Below are 18,419 nucleotides of genomic sequence, written 5' to 3'. Positions count from 1 at the left end.
TACTAAAAAAAAAAAAAAAACAAAAAACAAAACAAAACAAATGACTTAAGGCTATTATAGCCTGATTCACTTTCATAATGTCAGCAGATAATACAGAAAGCTTAAAAACAATGATTTTCATTTCTTATAAGATTGTGTATAACTTTACCACTTTTGGCTTCCACCCATCTGGAGAAATATTTTCCTGGTGTTAAGATAATGTAAAATTACTGTGGCTTCATAAGCTGTGAACATGTGGGTCATTTTCCTTTTGAGACAGGGTCTCCCTCTGTTGCCCATGATAGAGTGGTGCATAATTTCGGCTCACTGTAGCCTCAACCTCCTGGGCTCAGGTGATCCTCCCACCTCCGCTTTCCAAGTAGTTGGGACTACACAGGTGCACGCCACCACGCCCAGCTAATTTTTGTATTTTTTTGTCGGGATGGAGTTTTACCATGTTACCCAGGCTGGTTTTGAACTCCTGGACTCAAGCAATCTGCATGCACTAGCCTCCTCCAAAGTGCTGGGATTACAGGTGTGAGCCACTGAGCCCAGCCTAAGTGTGGGTTATTTTCTCCATGTTTTTATTTGCCATATCAATTTCATTTGGCTCCTGTGTTCTAGATACTTAAGATTAACATAAGCATTTGCTAAGTATGCTTACCCAATTTCTCTTTGGAATGATTAGCTGGTATAGCAACATCTAAAATTTAGTTTCCTGACTAGGCGTGGTGGCTCATGCCTGTAATCCCAGCACTTTGGGAGGTCGAGGCAGGCGGATCACGAGGTCAGGAGTTCGAGACCAGCCTGGTCAAGATGGTGAAGGCCCGTCTCTACTAAAAATACAAAAATTAGGTGTGGCGGTGCGTGCCTGTAATCCCACTACTCGGGAGGCTGAGGCAGGAGAATCACTTGAACTCAGGAGGCAGAGGTTTCAGTGAGTCGCGATCACGCCACTGTACTCCAGCCTGGGCGAGAGCAAAACTCTGTGTCAAAACAAACAAACAAAACAAAACAAAGAAAAAAATTAGTTTCCCTAACTCTCTCCCCATATTTCCCTCAAAGAACCATGTATTCCAGTTTAGTCTTCAGAAAGTTCACCCAGAACCATCCTACCAGATATCTTCCAAAAGCTGACAAAGAATTTTATAGTCAGGAGATGACTCTTACATTTCAAACAATGACTACAGAAAGGTCTGTTCCTTTCTGCAAATACCAAAATAGTTAAGTCAGTACCTGTTTTTGTTTTCAGCTTCAAAATAGTTTATAACATTCACCAGTTTTCCAATACAAATGAAAGACCCCTTCACATCCAACTTCATAATGTAAATGAAAGCATAAAAGTCACCGTGTCTAAAAAGCACAATTCATGCCATTTATCCTTTCAGGCTATGTTAAAACTTCAAATGACAAGAAAAAATACAGAATTGAAGTTCACTCTATAATTTTCAGAGAACTGAATTATTGGGCTAAATGCTAAATTGCACAGTCAATTTGATTACTAACCCTAAGCCTCAACATATATAGTCTTAATAAAATAAGACTATTTATCTGGCACAGATTACGTAGTCATGGTATGCTTTTCCAAAATATTCCATATAGTAATTGTAAATGCCTTAGAATTACATCTTACCCAATTCAATGACCTGCTGGTCCTAGTAACCCAGCCAGCTATCATTTCTAATTAGGATATAAGTTTACCATGAAAGGTCAACAGAGCATACTGACAACCTAATATTAAAATTATAACTAGGCTTCCTCAACATGATAAAGGGCACCCACCTGTGAGACCCACACCTATGTCATATTTCACATTCAAGAACTGGATGTTTTCCCCCTAAGATCAGTAAGACAAGGATGTCTGTTCTTGGTACTTCAACACTGTATTGGAGATTCTAACCAGCACAATTAGGCAAGAAATAAAGGGCATCCAGACTGGAAAGAAGTAAAAACATTTTCATTCGCAAATGCATGATCTTGCATACAGAAAATCTTAAGGAGCCCCTAAGAAACTATTAAAACTAATGAGTTCACAAGATTGCAAAGTGCAAGATCAACACACAAAAACCAATTGTTATTTCTACATGCTAGCAAAGAACAATCTGAAAATGAAATTGAAAAAAGAATTCCTAACTCAAGGCAGATTAAAGACTTAAATGTAAGACCTCAAACTGTAAATATATCCTAGAAAAAACCTAGGAAATACTCTCTTAACACTGCCCTACGCAAAGAATTTATGACTAATCCTCAAAAGCAAATGCAACAAAAAACTTGACAACTGGGCCCTAGTTAAACGAAAGAGTTTCTGCATAGCAGAAGAAACCTACTAACAGAGTAAACTGATAACCTACAGAATGCGAGAAAATATTTGCAAACTATGCACTCAAGAAGGAACTAATATCCAGAATCTATAAGGAACTTAAATCCACACACAAGAAAACACCAAGTATCACTGTTGAAAAGTGGGAAAAGGGTATGAATAGACACTTCTCAAAAGACAACAATCAAGTGGTCAACAAACATAAAAAAACACTCAGTATCACTAGTCAGAGAGATGCAAATCAAAACCACAATGAGATGCCATCTCACCCCAGTCAGAGTGACTGTTAGTGCTAGGCATGGTGGCTCACGCTTGTAATCTCAGCATTTTGGGAAGCTGAGGTGGGAGGATCACTTGAACCCAGGAATTCAAGACTAGCTCGGGCAACATAGTGAGACATCATCTCTATGAAAAAATTAAAAGATTAGCCTGTTATACTGGTGAGTGCCTACAGTCCCAGCTACTTGGAAGGCTCAGGTGGAAGGGTCACGAGAGCCTAGAAAGCCACGGCTGTAATGAGCCATAATCATGCCACTGCATTCCAGCCTGGGGAACAAACCGAGACCCTGCATCAAAAAAGAAAACTTATACACTGCTGGTGAGAATGTAAACTAGCTGAGCCCCTGTGGAAAGCAGTTTGGAGATTTCTCAAGAAACTGAAAACAGAATGACCATTCAACCCAGCAATCTCATTACTGGGTATATATCCAAGGAAAAATAAATTGTGGCCAGGTATGGTGTCTCACACCTATAATCTCAGCACTTTGGGAGGCTGAGGCCAAGGAGGGTGGATCACTTGAGCCCAGGAATTCGAGGCCAGCCTGGGCAACATGGTGAGACCTTGTCTCTACAAAAAATACAAAAATTAGTTGGGTGTGGTGGGTGCCTGCAGTTCTAGCTACAAGGAGGCTGAGGTGGGAGGATGACTTAAGCTTGGAAGGCAGAGGTTGCAGTGAGCCAAGATCGCACCGTTGCACTCCAGCCTGGGCGATAGAGTGAGACCCCATCACAAAAATAAATGTGGTATATATACACCATGGAATACTACAAAGCCATGCAAAAGAATGAAATCGTGTCCTTTACAGCGAAATGAATGCAGCCAGAGGCCATTAACCTAAGTGAATTAACATAGAAACAGAAAACCAAATACCATATGTTCTCACTTATAAGTGGGAGCTAAACACTACACAGCCATAAAAAAGATGGGAACAGTAAACACCGGGCACTCCAAAAAGTGGGAGAGAAAGAGGGGCAAGCAGTGAAAAACTGTCAAACACTATATTCATTATCTGGATGACAGGATCAGAAGCCCAAACTTCAGCATCACACACTATATCCATGTAACAAACCTGTACTACATGTACCTTGAATCTAATTTTTTTTTTTTGAACATGGAGTCTTGCTCTGTCGCCCAGGCTGGAGTGCAGTGGTGCGATCTCAGCTCACTGCAATCTCCGCCTCCTGGGATCAAGTGATTCTCCTGCCTCAGCCTCCTGAGTAGCTGGGATTATGGGCGCATGCCACCATGCCCAGCTAATTTTTTATTTTTAGTAGAGACAGGGTTTCACCATGTTGATCAGGCTGGTCTCGAACTCCTGATCTCGTGATCTGCCCACCTCGGCCTCCCAAAGCACTGGGATTACTGGCATGAGCCCCCACCCTCGGCCAAATCTAAAAATTTTAATTAAAAATAAATACCACCACCAGGTGTGGTGGCTCAAGCCTGTAATCCCAGCACTTTGGGAGGCCGAGGCGGGTGGATCACGAGGTCAAGAGATCGAGACCATCCTGGTCAACATGGTGAAACGCCGTTTCTACTAAAAATACAAAACATTAGCTGGGCATGGTGGCGCGTGCCCGTAATCCCAGCTACTCAGGAGGTTGAGGCAGGAGAATTGCCTGAACCTGGGAGGCAGAGGTTGCGGTGAGCCGACATCGCACCATTGCACTCCAGCCTGGGTAACAAGAGTGAAACTCCGTCTCAAATAAATAAATAAATAAATAAATACCACCAATAGGCCAATTTCAAATTACAAAAAATTATTTCAATTAAAAATATCGGCTGGGAGCGGTAACTCCGTCTCAAAAAAAAAAAATTTACAAATATTTCCCCCCCAAAACCAATATAATACTTAAGAAGCACAAGACCTGTACACTGACAATTAGTGTTGAAAGAAATGATAGACCTTAAAAGAAAAGACATCCTATGCTCATGGATCGAAAGAGTTAATATGATTCCCCAAACTCATCTATAGATATAACACAATTCTTGCTGAAAATACCAGCATGCCTTTTTGCAGAAATTGACAAGCAAATCTTAAAAATTTACATGTAAGGAACTCAGACTACCCAAAATTATCTTGAAAGAACAAAGTTAGACTCCCAAGTTCCCAATTTCCAAGCTTCATACAAAACTACAGCTAGCTATCAAGACAGTTTGGTATTGACCTAAGGACAGAGATCAGTGGAGTTAAAAATAAATAAGAGTCTAGAAATACATCCTTGCATTTGTAAATTATTTTTTCACAAGGGTTACAGGACAAACCAATGAAGAAGTCTTTTTAACAAATGGTGCTGAGACAACTGGATATCCACATGCAAAAAGAAAGAAGCTGGACTTCCAATCTCACACCACAGTTTGTGTTGTTGCTATTTTGAGACAAGGTCTTGCTTTGTTGCCTAGGGTTTTCAGTGGCAGGATCACAGTAGCTCACTGCAGCTTCCAACTCTTGGGCTCAAGTAATCTTCATGCCTCTGCCTCCTGAGTAGCTGGGACTACAGGTCTGTATCAGCTTGCCTGGCTAATTAAAAAGTGCCTTTTTCCTAGGCTGGGCATGGTGGCTCATGCCTACAATCCCAACACTTTGGGAGGCCAAGGCAGGCAGATCACTTGAAGTCAGGACATCAAGACCAGCCTGGCCAACATGGTAAAAGTCCGTCTCTAATAAAAATATAAGTATTAGCTGAGTGTGGTGGCAAGCGCCTGTAATCCCAGTTACTCGGGAGGCTGAGGCAGGAGAATCTGCACCCAGGAGGCGGAGGTTTCATGGAGCTGAGATTGTGCCACTGTACTCCAGACTCCAGCCTAGGCAACAGAGCAAGAGTCTGTCTCAAAAAAGTGCTTTTTTTCTGCCTCAGCCTCCTAAAGTGCTGGAGTCATATAGGTAGGAGCCACCATGCCTGGCCCACATATAATATCTTTGTGACCTTCAATTAGGCAACAGTTTCTTAGATATCATACCAGAAGCACAAGCAACAACAATGTGAAAGTGGATTTTATCAAATTAAAAACTTCTATGTTACAAAATATGCTGTCAAGAAAGTGAAGAAAAAAAACCCTACAGAACGGAGAAAAAATTTTACTAATCATACCTCATAAGGCAGGATATGTAAAGAATTCTTACACCTCAACATTAAAGACAAATTAAAACGGGCAAAGGATTTAAATAGACATTTCTCCAAAGAAAACACACTGATGGACAGCAGCCACATGGAAATAAGCCCAACAACATTAGGAAATTAGGGAAATGCACATCAAAACCACAATGAGATACTTACCTCATGGGTAAAATTTTAAACAGACAGTGACGTGTAATGACAAGGATGTGGAAAAACGAGAACCTGTATACATTGTTGGTGGGAATGTAAAACAACATCACCATTTTGAAAAACAGTTCGGTAGCTGCTCAAAATGTTAATGTCCACAATCACTATAGGCCCCAATTATTCCAAGCTTAGTTATACACCTAACAGAGAGAAAATCTACGTACGTTCACACAAAAATTGGTACAAGCATGTATGTACAAATTATAGCATTATTCTTTTTTTTTTCTTATTCTTCAGAGAAGGAAATAGGTTCTGTGAGACATTATTCATTACTCATTATAGAACAAAACTAGAAATAACCCAAATGTCCATGAACTAATGGATAAACATTATTCAGCAATAATAAGGAATGAAATACCTGCTATTTTCATGAACGAAATATAACATGCCATGCTAAGAGAATCAGTCACGAAGGGCCATAGATTTGATTCCATTTATATGCAATATCCAGAAAAACAGATAATAAACTGTGGTTGTCAGGAACTGGTGGGAGGAAAACATAGGCAACAACTGCTAATGGGTATAGGTTTTTTTGAGGGTGATGAAAATATTCTGGAATTAGATAATGAGGATCACACAGACCTTGAATATACTAATAGTTTGGCATTCAATAATTGTATTGAAGGCTGGGTGCAGTGGCTCATGCCTATAATCCCAGCACTTTGGGATGCTGAAGCAGGTGGCTCCTTTGAGGCCAGGAGTTCAAGACGAGCCTGTCCAACACGGCAAAACCTCATCTCTACTAAAAATGCAAAAAAATTAGCCAGGCGTGGCTGGGCACAGCGGCTTATGTCGTCAGGAGATCGAGACCATCCTGGCCAACATGGTAAAACCCTGTCTCTACCAAAAATACAAAAATTAGCTGGGCTTGGGGGCGTGTGCCTATAATCCCAGCTACTCAGGAGGCTTAGGCAGGAATCACTTGAACCCGGGAGGCAGAAGTTGCAGTGAGTCAAGATCGCGCCACTGTACCCCAGCCTGGGCAACAAAAGCAAAACTCCATCTCAAAAACAACAACAACTAACAACTTTTGTCATACTACCAGCCAGTGAGCATCTTAAGGACAGAACTGTCATACTGACTGCTGTAACATTATCGTAAGTGTTCTATGAACGAAATTTGAAATCAGAAGTAAGTTCAGCTAATGTATATGCCTTTTAGCAATTACCATACGTACCGTGGGGGAAGAGGTGGGACAAAAAAGTGGTAAATAGCTACCAAAATCAGCACTATCCATGAAGGATTTAGAAACAGGTGAAAGGAAAATGGATTTAAATGTGTACAACGCTTGGTAGTAGTGGTATATTCACCTAAGGGATTTAAACTCAGGGTTTTTTGAATATTAAATTCATTGTCTTTTGAATATTCAAATAAAGGGAATGGTTGCCAGGGGCCAGGGAAGAGGGGAACAAGAAGTTAAGTGTTTAAGGGGTACATTTCAGTTGGGGAAGATAAAGTTCTGGATGGTAACAGTCCCAAAACAATGTGAATGCAAAACAATGTGAATGTACTTAATGCCACAAAACTGCACACTTAAAAATGGTAAAAATGGCTGATTTTATAATATGTACATTTTACTACAACATAAATAAGGAAAATTCCATTAGACTGAAAATCTTTAGTTACACACACTGTAGATCAAACATTATTTGTCCTTCTTTCTTTTGTTTTTTTTTTTTTTGGGACGGAGTTTCGCTCTTTTTACCCAGGCTGGAGTGCAATGGCGTGATCTCGGCTCACTGCAACCTCCGCCTCCTGGGTTCAGGCAATTCTCCTGCCTCAGCCTCCTGAGTAGCTGGGATTACAGGCACGCGCCACCATGCCCAGCTAATTTTTTGTATTTTTAGTAGAAACGGGGTGTCACCGTGTTGACCAGGATGGTCTCGATCTCTTGACCTCGTGATCCACCCGCCTCGGCCTCCCAAAGTGCTGGGATTACAGGCTTGAGCCACCATGCCTGGCCTTTTTTTTTTAAAACTTTTAATTTTTTTTCTAATAGAGATGGGGTGTCACCATGTTGGCCAGGCTGGTCTCAAACTCCTGACCTCAGGTGATCCACCCCCTTGGCCTCCCAAAGTGCTGGGATTACAGGCGTGACCCACTGCGCCTGGCCTATTTGTCCTTTCTAAACTATCAAATGCAACAACAAAACTATGCTACAATATGGAGAATGAAATTTCAGTATGAGAAAGCCAGACAGGTCACGGTAATAACCAAAGCTTCACCACTATGAGATCTGTGCAATGAGCAAATTAATAAACTCTATAAAATTTGCCTAACCTTCCATAAAAAGGTAACTTTGGTGGTACTGAAAGCTGAAAAAGAGGCCTGGATGTCTGCCGCATGAGGGAGCAGCAAAGATGAAATCATGGAAGGAAGCAGGAGCAAGCTACATACAAGTTTATCAGGTCAGAGAATTTCATCTTTTAAGTGCAATGGGGAAGTCCCTTAAGGGTTTTTAGCAGATGAATAAATAACACAATCTTTAAGAAACTACTCTGGCACTCGTGTGGAGAATAGACTGGAGGAAGATAACAAAGGAAGCCAGAGCCTAGCTAGGAGATGATGACAGCTGCGGTGTGAGATGATGGCTGGACTAGTGTGCTGACTGAAGAAACAGAGTTCACGAACACGAGTGTGTTCTGGAGACAGAATCAATGGTCTTAGAGACAAACCAAAGAATAAGAGAGGGAAACAAACCAAGATGAATTCCAAGTTTTTCACAGTGAACTAGGTTAGCGTGCCTGACGGAGATGGGAAGGACTGGCAAAAACCAGGATTCAGAGAAAAAGAGAAACTAAAATCACCAACGTTGAAGAGACATTGGCTTTTGTTTATTTATTCAAAAAGGATGGTGCTTTGTGGTATTGGAGTTATGGTTTCCTCTGAAGCAGTCTACCATTGCCATCTACTGATGCAAACTAAGGATAAACGCTTTGGGGGTAATTTCTCTAAGTCTTCAAGTAAACTCAACATACTAAACTAGCCCAATAAGGCTGAGTACAGTGGCTCACCCCTGTAAATCCCAGAACTTTGGGAGGCCAAGGCAGGAGGATCATTTGAGGCCAGGATTTTGAGACTAGCCTAGGCAACATAGCAAGACCCTGTCTCTATTTTTTAAAAACTTAAATAAAATCAAACAGAAGCTTGTACACATATTTAGGTGATGTCATCTACAACTGCACCTACCACACTTATTTGTGGAAAAACAATCTCCCTCCAGTGTTTCCTTCTACAGGCAGTACAGAACTATTACACCCAGTCATGTAAACTAGAAATCTTGCCAGTATCTTTGATTCTATATCCTACCAGTACACACCCTCCTATCTATTGCTTTGGGCCAGGCACAGTGGCTCACACCTGTAATTCCAACATTTTAGAAGGCCAAGGCAGAAGGATTGCTTGAGCCCAGAGTTCAACACCAGCCTGGGCAACAAAGCAAAATGCCATTTTTACTTATTAAAAAAAAAAAAAAAAAAGCAAGGCAGGGTGTTATATGCCTGTATCACCAGCTACTCAGGAGGCTGAGGCAGGAGAATCCCTTAAGCCAAGGAGTTCGAGGTTGCAGTGAGCCACGATCACACAACTCCACTTTAGCTTGGACAAGAGAGCAAGACCCCCCTGTCTCCAAGTTTATAAATAAATAAATTAATAAAAAGGAGAGAGAAAGGATAGAGGGAGAGAGATAGAAAAGAAAAAAAAAAAAAAAAAAAAAAAAAAAAAAAAAAAAAAAAAAAAAAAAAAAAAAAAAAAAAAAAAAAAAAAAAAAAAAAAAAAAAGAAAGAAATCTGCTGCTTTAGGCTAGGCACAGTGGCTCACACCTGTAATTCCAGCACTTTCGGAGGCCGAGGCAGGCAGATTATCTGAGGTCGGGAGTTTGAGACCAGCCTGACCAACATGGAGAAACCCTATCTTTACTAAAATTACAAAATTAGCTGGGCATGGTTGTGCATGCCTGTAATCCCACCTACTCAGGAGGCGGAGGCAGGAGAATTGCTTGAACCCGGGAGGCAGACGTTGCGAGGTGAGCTGAGATAGCACCACTGCACTGCAGCCTGAGCAACAAGAGCGAAACTCCATCTCAAAAAAAAAAAAACAACAACCTACTGCTTTGTATCTAAGTCAGAGGCTCACTTTTTAAACTACTCATGACCAGAATTCTGTACCCAATGGAGAGTCAGAGTTAATATTCTAGGTTGAGACCTGACAAAAACTTTTTTTTAAAAAGTGCCCCCAGATAATTCTGATGTGCACGCCTGCTTAAGTGCTACTATTCATGAACTCAAAAATCTTTCCTTCATTATTCTTAATGTTACTGTCCTCATTTTCTCTTGCCTAGACTACTAAAATAGCTTCCCTGTATCTCCAGCCTTCCCCATTCTGACCTATTTTCTTCATCACCATCAGAATTCCCTAACTCAAATATCTTTTACTATTAAAAAAAAAAGTGGGCCAGGTGCAGTGGGCTCACACCTGTAATCTCAGCACTTTGGGAGGCTGAGACAGGAGGACTGCCTGAGCCCAGGGGTTTGAAAGACCAACCTGGGCAACATGGCAAGACCCATTTCTACAAAAAATACAAAAATGAGCCAGGTGCGCAGTGGCTTGTGACTGTGATCCCAGTTACTCAGGAGGCTGAGGTAGGAAAATCACACTTGAGCCCAGGAGGTCAATGCTACAGTGAGCCATGATGGTGCCATTGCACTCCAGCCTGGGTGACAGAGCAAGACCTTGTCCTCCCCTCACCAAAAAAAGTGGTAACTGATAAATTCTGAATAAGATCTTATATACTATTGTATCAATTTCCAAATGCTGATAATCATAATGGGGTTATATAACAGAACATTCTTGATTTTATAAAACAAACATATTTAGGAGTAAAGGGGCATCATGTCTGCAATATACCCTCCAATAGTTCATACAAAAATGTGTGCATATAGACTGACAGAATAATACACCTGTGATAAAATGTTCACATTTGCATCAAAACAAAGTTTTAAAAAATCCAATAGTCAAAACATTTCATTCTGCATTGTACTTTTATTAACAATATACTTAAGCTGTTAAATCATTTACACACACCATTTACACATAAACACTTTACAGACCCAAATAATTGACTTACTGGCATAAATATAATTCTATCCTTTTTTTCTGGATGAACTACAAAAATTTCTGGATTAGAGAATATGACAAGGCAATTTCCTTTCACAGGCCAAAGTTGTAGAGCATGGGTTAAGGGATGCAGCTCTTTAAATTCTTTTCATTAAAATGACTAAGACAATAAAGACAAAGCACACCCTTTCCAAGTCAGTATAAAAGCATTACTATGAGATAATTCACAAATAACAACAAAGTAAATAGTATACTTAACTCAGAAGGGCGTGAAAATCCAGATAATCTAAATAACAATATGTAATGACTCTTAAATGAAACAGCCAAAACAAACAACCCACCTAGACTATCCTGGTTGGTCCCAGTGGTGTTGTGATTTTGGACTGTCAGAAATATGGCTGCTTGGCATGGTGGCTCACGCCTGTAATCCCAGCACTTTGGGAGGACAAGGCAGAATCACTTGGTCTCAGGAGTTTGAGACTAGCCTGAGCAACATAGCAAAACCCCGCCTCCACAAAAAATTATAAAAATTAGCCGAGTGTGGTGGCATGTACCTCTGGTCCCACCCATTTGGAGGGCTAGAGTAGGAGGATCATTTGAGCTTGGGAGGCGGACATTGCAGTGAGCTGAGATCATGACACTGCACTCAGCCTGGGCAACACAGTGAGACTCCCATATCAAAAAAAAAAGAAAGAAAATAAATGCAGCACTTATCTAGAGCAGGGAGTATACTGACTGACCCTTTGGAGGTCTATGGAGAGTTCTGGACTCACAGTGGATTCACAGATTCTTTGAAGCTGATCTCTGGAATTCAGGCAGAGACCCCCGGCTCAGTGTAACACAGAAGTTTTTTTTTTGTTTGTTTGTTTGTTTGTTTTTGAGACAGAGTCTCGCTCTACCGCCAGGCTGGAATGCAGTGGCGCAACCCTGGCTCATTGCAACTTTAATTTTCCAGTTTCAAGCAATTCTCCTGCCTCAGCCTTCTGAGTAGCTGGGCACTACAGGTGCGCACCACCACGCCCAGCTAATTTTTTTGTATTTTTAGTAGAGACAGGGTTTCACCATGTTAGTCAGGATGGTCTCAATCGCTTGGCCTCCTGAGCTGTCCGCCTCAGCCTCCCAAAGTGCTGGGATTATAGGCGTGAGCCTCTGTACCCGGCCACACAGATGTATTTTTAAGTATAGCTTTTAGAGTCATAAAATTTCCCTTGACCATAGATTCAATTAGATAGTTGTAGGTATGACTTAACATTTGTGCCAAGAACCAAAATAGAAAAAACTGTGCCGTCACTAGCCAGTATTCTTACAAACTGCTCACTATAATTAATCGTCAAATCAATACTAAGTTTTACCTCTTTAGCACTAGTGTTCTATAATGTATTTAAACAAGCAGAATTCAAAATACCTTGTTTAACCTTATCAACGACAGGAAGAGAACCGCCAAAAACACTTCAAAATAATTTTAGAAAATGCAGGATTTGTATGAATGGTACTAAAATGTGTTAACCGCTACATGAAAACAATTATTTTAAATATAATTATGAGCCTTGAGAAAAGGACTACATTCAGAAATACAATCTAGAATGAAAGAAAAATGGCAAACTCAACTCACCAGCAATTTCTACAATATCACCAGGAACTATGTCTTTAGCTTTAATCCGCTGTACACTCTTTCTGTCCTGTCGATACACTTTGCCCATTTCAGGTTCATATTCCTTAAGGGCTTCAATGGCATTTTCAGCATTTCGTTCCTATATAAAAGAAAACAGAAGAGTAGTAAAGACCTTTCTGCCACTGCAATTATTTCTAACCCAAGGAATAAAGTGTTCAAGTTAAAAAAAAAAAAAAAGAAACAAAAACAGAGAGAAGTCCACTAGTAACATTTGTATTAAACACTTCATATCTTAAGGCAATAGACACCTTACCTTACAAGGGCACTTGTGATTTTATGTTAAAAATGAAAAGTAAGCACCCTCAATTAAGGGAAGGTGATAAAACAATGAGGAAAAGCAATTACAGACTTTGCGGTCCCTAAGACTGCAAAACACAGCCTTCACCTCTAGCCAAATCCCCCTACCATTTAAAATCAGTTCTGTCTCATGACAGGTAGTACAGTTTAATAGTCTGGGCTAAGCTGCCCAGGTTCAATATAGGCTCTTAACAGCTATGTGACTGTAGAAAGGTTACATAACATACAAATTTACTGTCTCTAAAAATGACACCAACAGTTCCTACCTCAAGGCTTGTGAGGATAAGAAGTCAAATGTAACATGCTTAGATTGTTTTTGGGCACACAGTAAATGCTATGAGTGATTAATATGTCTCACAACCCTAAGAATTATCCCTCCAGTGGTAAAGACCAATGAATGGATAGATTCTCATCACAGCGCTGCCAGTCTCAAGCTATGTATTTCTCGCGACATCATATATGAACTGTCAACCGTTAGTCACAGCAATTTTCTTCCAGATTTCAAAATAGAAGATGTACAACCAAACCAGCCTAAAGAGAGTTAAATGACACAAAGCTGACAGCTGGTAACATGTGTGCCTCACTTTTGATGTATATACCCCTGAAAAAGTATAAAAAACCTTAAATTTGAGAAATACATGATAAAGTTAATTTCAAACTCGTATCAGATATTCTTACTCTTCAAGATCATGTTGGGTGGAACTTAACTGTGCTGCTCAAGGTTAAACGAATATAGCGTGAGTACTGTATTTTGCATTCACTTAAATTATCAGGTGAGCACCGTAGCTCATGCCTGTAATCCCAGCACTTTTGAAAGGCCAAGGTAAGAGGATTGCTTGAGTCCAAGACTTCCATACCACTCAGCAGCTGGGACTACAGATGCACAGCACCTGTAGTCCCAGCTGCTCAGGAGGCTGAGGTGGGAAGATCACTAAGCCCAAGAGGCAGAGGTTGCAGTGACTTGTGATTGTGGCACTGTACCCCAGCCAGGGCAACAGAGTGAAGCTGTCTTGGTGGGGAAAAGAAAAGATAAATTACCTCTGACCCTGAGGACAAAGATGACAATTAAAAGCACTAAAAAGGCCAGGCACAGTGGCTCATGCCTGTAATCCCAGCACTTTGGGAGGCGGAGGTGGGCATATCATGAAGTCAGAAGCTCAAGACCAACCTGGCCAACATGGTGAAACCCCGTCTCTACTAAAAATACAAAAATTAGCTGGGCATGGTAGTATGTGCTTGTAATACCAGCTACTCGGGAGGCTGAGGCAGGAGAATTGCTTAACTGGGACCTGGGAGGCGGAGGTTGCAGTGAGCCAAGATCATGCCACTGCACTCCAGCCTGGGCTACAGAGGGAGACTGTCTCAATAAAAAAAAATTATTGAATAAAAAAAATAAAATGACTGAAAATATACTCCCCTCTCCTCCCTATATTCACACTACCAAATATAATATTTAATGTAGGGAGTGGGGAAAGGAACTGAATAACCATAAATTTAGATAGTATACACCAAAAAAAATGTCAACAAGAAAATACAAATATACCTGACATACCAGAACAAAAATATAAATTACAAAACTTCTAAGGTTTCCTCTAGTTCTAAAAGTTTACAACCTCCATACCCTTCCAGTTACTTCTGCTCAAATGCAAAGTGGCTTATCGAACGATAAGCCAAAGTGGCTCAAACACATTTGGTACCTTTTGGCTCCTGCCACTCCCTCTCTGGAATAATCTCCCACAGCCTCCTTCACTCACAAAACTCCGTTTCTGAAGAGTTACCAATTGCTTGTCACCGCCTCTAATCCCAGCACTTTGGGAGGCTATGGCTGAGCCTCCCAAAGTTGGGAGTTTGAGACCAGCCTGGCCAGCATGATGAAACCCTGTCTCTTCTAAAAACACAAAAAATAAGCTGGGGTGTGATGGTACACACCTACAATCCCAGCTACTTGGGAGACTGAGGCGGGAGAATCGCTTGAGTTCAGAGGTGGAGGTTGCAGTGAGCAGAGATCACACCACTGCACTCCAGCCTAGATGACAGAGTGAGACTCAAAAAAAAAAGCCTGGGCACAGTGGCTCACACCTGTACTCCCAACATTTTGGGAGGCTGAGGCAGGTGGATCATTAGGTCAGGAGTTCGAGATCAGCCAGGTTAAATCCCGTCTCTACTAAAAATACAAAAAATTTAGCCATGTGGTAGCACACACCTGTAGCCCCAGCTACTTGGGAGGAGGAGGCAGAAGAACTGCTTGAACCCACGAGGCGGAGGTTGCAGTGAGCCAAGATCACGCCACTGCACTCCAGCCTGGGTGACAGAGCAAGAATCTGTCTTAAATTAAAAACAAAAAACAAGAAGCCATCCTGGATGATGCTGGTCAGAAATAATATGCCCCCCATACTACCTTATTCTGTCATTATAATTTTCCTTACTTTCAGAAGGCCAGAACCCTCTATTGATGCTATACCATTTAGTATACTAAAGACTTAAGAATGTTCTTTATTTAAAAATTCAGACAAATCATTTGTTTTTTCCTGAGACAAAGTCTAGTTCTGTTGCCCAAGCTGGAGTGCAGTGGCGTGATCTTGGTTCAATGCAACCTTGGCCTCCCGGGTTCAAGCTATTCGCCTGCCTCAGTCTCCCAAGTGGCTGGGAGTGCATGCTACCACACCTGGCTAATTTTCTGTATTTTTAGTAAAGACAGGGTTTCACCATGTTGGCCATGCTGGTCTCAAACTCCTGACCTGAAGTGATCCACCCCGCCTCAGCCTCCCAAAGTGCTGGGATCACAGGCATGAGCCATGGCACTCAGCCTAAATACAACCGTTTTTAGAAAAACACGAGAAGAGGAATATAGCACAATTACAAATTTCTAAGTAGGCCATCTTTCTCATAACATTTATTGATAAAGATTAGAAGTTTACAATTTCAGCAGGACTAAGTATGTTTTTAAGATGTGTCAGGCCGGATGCAGTGGCTCACACCTGTAAGCCTAGCACTTTGGGAGGCCAAGGTGGATGAATCACCTGAGGCTGGTGTTTGAGACCAGCCTGACCAACATGGTGAAACCCTGTCTCTACTAAAAATACAAAAAATTAGCCGAGCATGGTGGTGATCACCAGTAATCCCAGCTACTCGGGAGACTGAAGACAGGAGAATCGCTTGATCCCAGAAGGAGGAGGTTGTGGTGAGCCAAGGTTGCATCACTGCACTTCAGCCTGGGCAACAAGAGCAAAATTGTCTCCTAAAAAAAAATGGCTGGGTGCAGCGGCCCATGCCGGTAATCCTAGCACTCTGGGATGCTGAGGCGGGTGGATCATGAGGTCAGGAGCTCAAGACCAGTCTGACCAAGACGGTGAGACCACAATCTTTACTAAAAATACAAAAATTATCCAGGCATAGAATCAGGTGCCTGTAATCCCAGCTACTTGGGAGGCTGAGGCAGGAGAATCACTTGAACCCAGGTGGCAGAGGCTGCAATGAGCCAAGATTGTGCCATTGCATACCAGCCTGGTTAACAGAGATGAAAAAACAAAGGAACAAAATTTTAAAAAGATGTGTCTACTTCAATCCAAATGCCTAAAAGATCAATACTTAACATGAATTTTAAGTCTCAGAGCCTATAATATGCACTGAAGGGGAAACAAAACAAATTTTATAGCTAAACCTGCCAAAAAGTCCAAGGAAAACAAAAATGACATGAAGCTTTTTATAAAGTATGTCACAGGAAGCAACTAAGAGACATAAAGACAGATGCTGGTTCTCACATTCTCATTTCCTTAAGCAGCTTCTCTCATCCATTTTAACTTCTTCTTATCATAAAGGATGAATAAATTTTTTTGAGACAGGGTATGGCTCTGTTGCCCGGATTGAAGTGCAGTGGTATGATCATGGCTCACTGCAGGCTTGTCCTGGGCTCAAGCAACCCTCGTACCTCAGCCTCCTGAGTAGCTGAGACTACAGGCCCATGTCACCACGCTCGGTGAAGAATAAGCAATCTTAACTGCAAAGTTTATATGCATAAGGTCAAAAAATTGCAATTAATTAAATTAATGGACCAGGCATGGTGGCTCACGCCTGTAATCCCAGCACTTTGAGAGGTTGAGGAGGGCGGATCACTTGAGGTCAGGAGCTTATGACCAGCCTGGCCAACATGGTGAAACACTTTCTCTACCAAGAAAATACAAAAATGAGCTGGGTGTGGTGGTGTGTACCTGTAGTCCCAGCTACTTGGGAGGCTGAGGCATGAGAACCACCTGAACCTGGGAGGCAGATGTTGTAGTGAGCCGAGATTGTGCCATTGCACTCCAGCCTGGGCAACAGAGTGAGACTGTGTCAAAAAAAAAAAAATTAACGGAATAAAGTGAAAATACACGTAAGCTTCCCACAGATATATTTTTACTCAACCTATCAGGAAAAACAGATAACAGAAACATTAATACAGCCCCAGTCACTTAAATAACTTACTGAAATTTTACACTACAAGAATTTTTGCTTACCTGCCATACACCCACAATTGCATTGGCTACTAATATGAGTAAAATTACAAAAGGTTCTACAAAGGCTGTAATTGTTTCTTCACCTTCTTCAAACCAAGCCAAAACCTAGAAGAGAAATGGCACATGTTAGAAGAGAAATGGCACATGTTAGAATGTATGTTGTTTTAGGTTTAATGTTGCTTTTTAAAAAAGTGGCTAGCACTGGCTGGGCGAGGTGGCTCCTGCCTGTAATCCCGGCACTTGGGAGGCTGAGGCAAGCAGATCACCTGAGGTCAGGAGTTCCAGACCAGCATACCCAACATGGCGAAACCCCGTCTCTACTAAAAATACAAAAAATAAGTTGGGTGTGGTGGCAGGCACCTTTAATCCCAGCTATTCACGAGGCTGAAGCAGGAGAATCACTTAAACTTAAGGAGGTCGAGGCTGCAGTCAGCCGAGGTCACACCACTGCATTCCAGCCTGGCCAACAAGAGCAAAACTCTATCTCAAAAAAAAAAAAAAAAAAAAAAAAGAAGTGGCTAGCACTAAAAGGATTATGATAGACAAAATCTATTTTCTTTCTCCAGAAACAAATGGTGGCAAAATACAATTATATAAACAAACAGCTGTGTCTCCTTTATAAGAATTATTAGAAGTCAAAACTGTATTTCGGCTGTGCACAGTGGCTCACACCTGTAATCCCAGCACTTTGGGAGGCTGAGGTAGGCAGATTACCTGAGGTCAGAAGTTCCAGACCAGCCCCGTCAACATGGCAAAACCCCGTCTCTACTAAAAATACAAAAAAATTAGCCAGGCATGGTGGCATGCCTGTATCCCAGCTACTTGGGAGGCTGAGGCAAGAGAATCACTTGAACCTAGGAGGCGGAAGTTGCAATGAGCCAAGATCATGCCACCACACTCCCGCCTGGGTGACAGAGTGGGACTTGGTTTAAAAAAA

General features: G+C 41.5%; 1 protein-coding gene across 5 annotated transcripts in view; it reads right to left on the bottom strand.

Moving 5' to 3' along the window:
- ATP2A2 (ATPase sarcoplasmic/endoplasmic reticulum Ca2+ transporting 2) overlaps positions 1-18,419 on the bottom strand; it is a 65,433-nt gene that overhangs the window by 37,784 nt on the left and 9,230 nt on the right. For all 5 annotated transcript variants that reach the window (XR_005202414.1, XR_001829120.2, XR_005202415.1 and 2 more), the window contains exons 4-5: positions 17,483-17,587; positions 12,633-12,771 (exon numbers count right to left, since the gene is read on the bottom strand). Coding sequence is in view for 2 of the 5 variants with exons in the window: in XM_017541918.2 (XP_017397407.1) it covers positions 12,633-12,771; positions 17,483-17,587 (244 nt within the window). In the remaining 3 variants the exon portion in view is untranslated. The remainder of the gene's footprint in view (positions 1-12,632; positions 12,772-17,482; positions 17,588-18,419) is intronic.

Source organism: Cebus imitator, unplaced genomic scaffold (genome assembly GCF_001604975.1).
Source record: "Cebus imitator isolate Cc_AM_T3 unplaced genomic scaffold, Cebus_imitator-1.0 Scaffold8, whole genome shotgun sequence".
In the NCBI taxonomy this organism is placed as follows: Eukaryota; Metazoa; Chordata; class Mammalia; order Primates; family Cebidae; genus Cebus; species Cebus imitator.
This window is presented reverse-complemented; position numbering and strand designations above follow the sequence as displayed.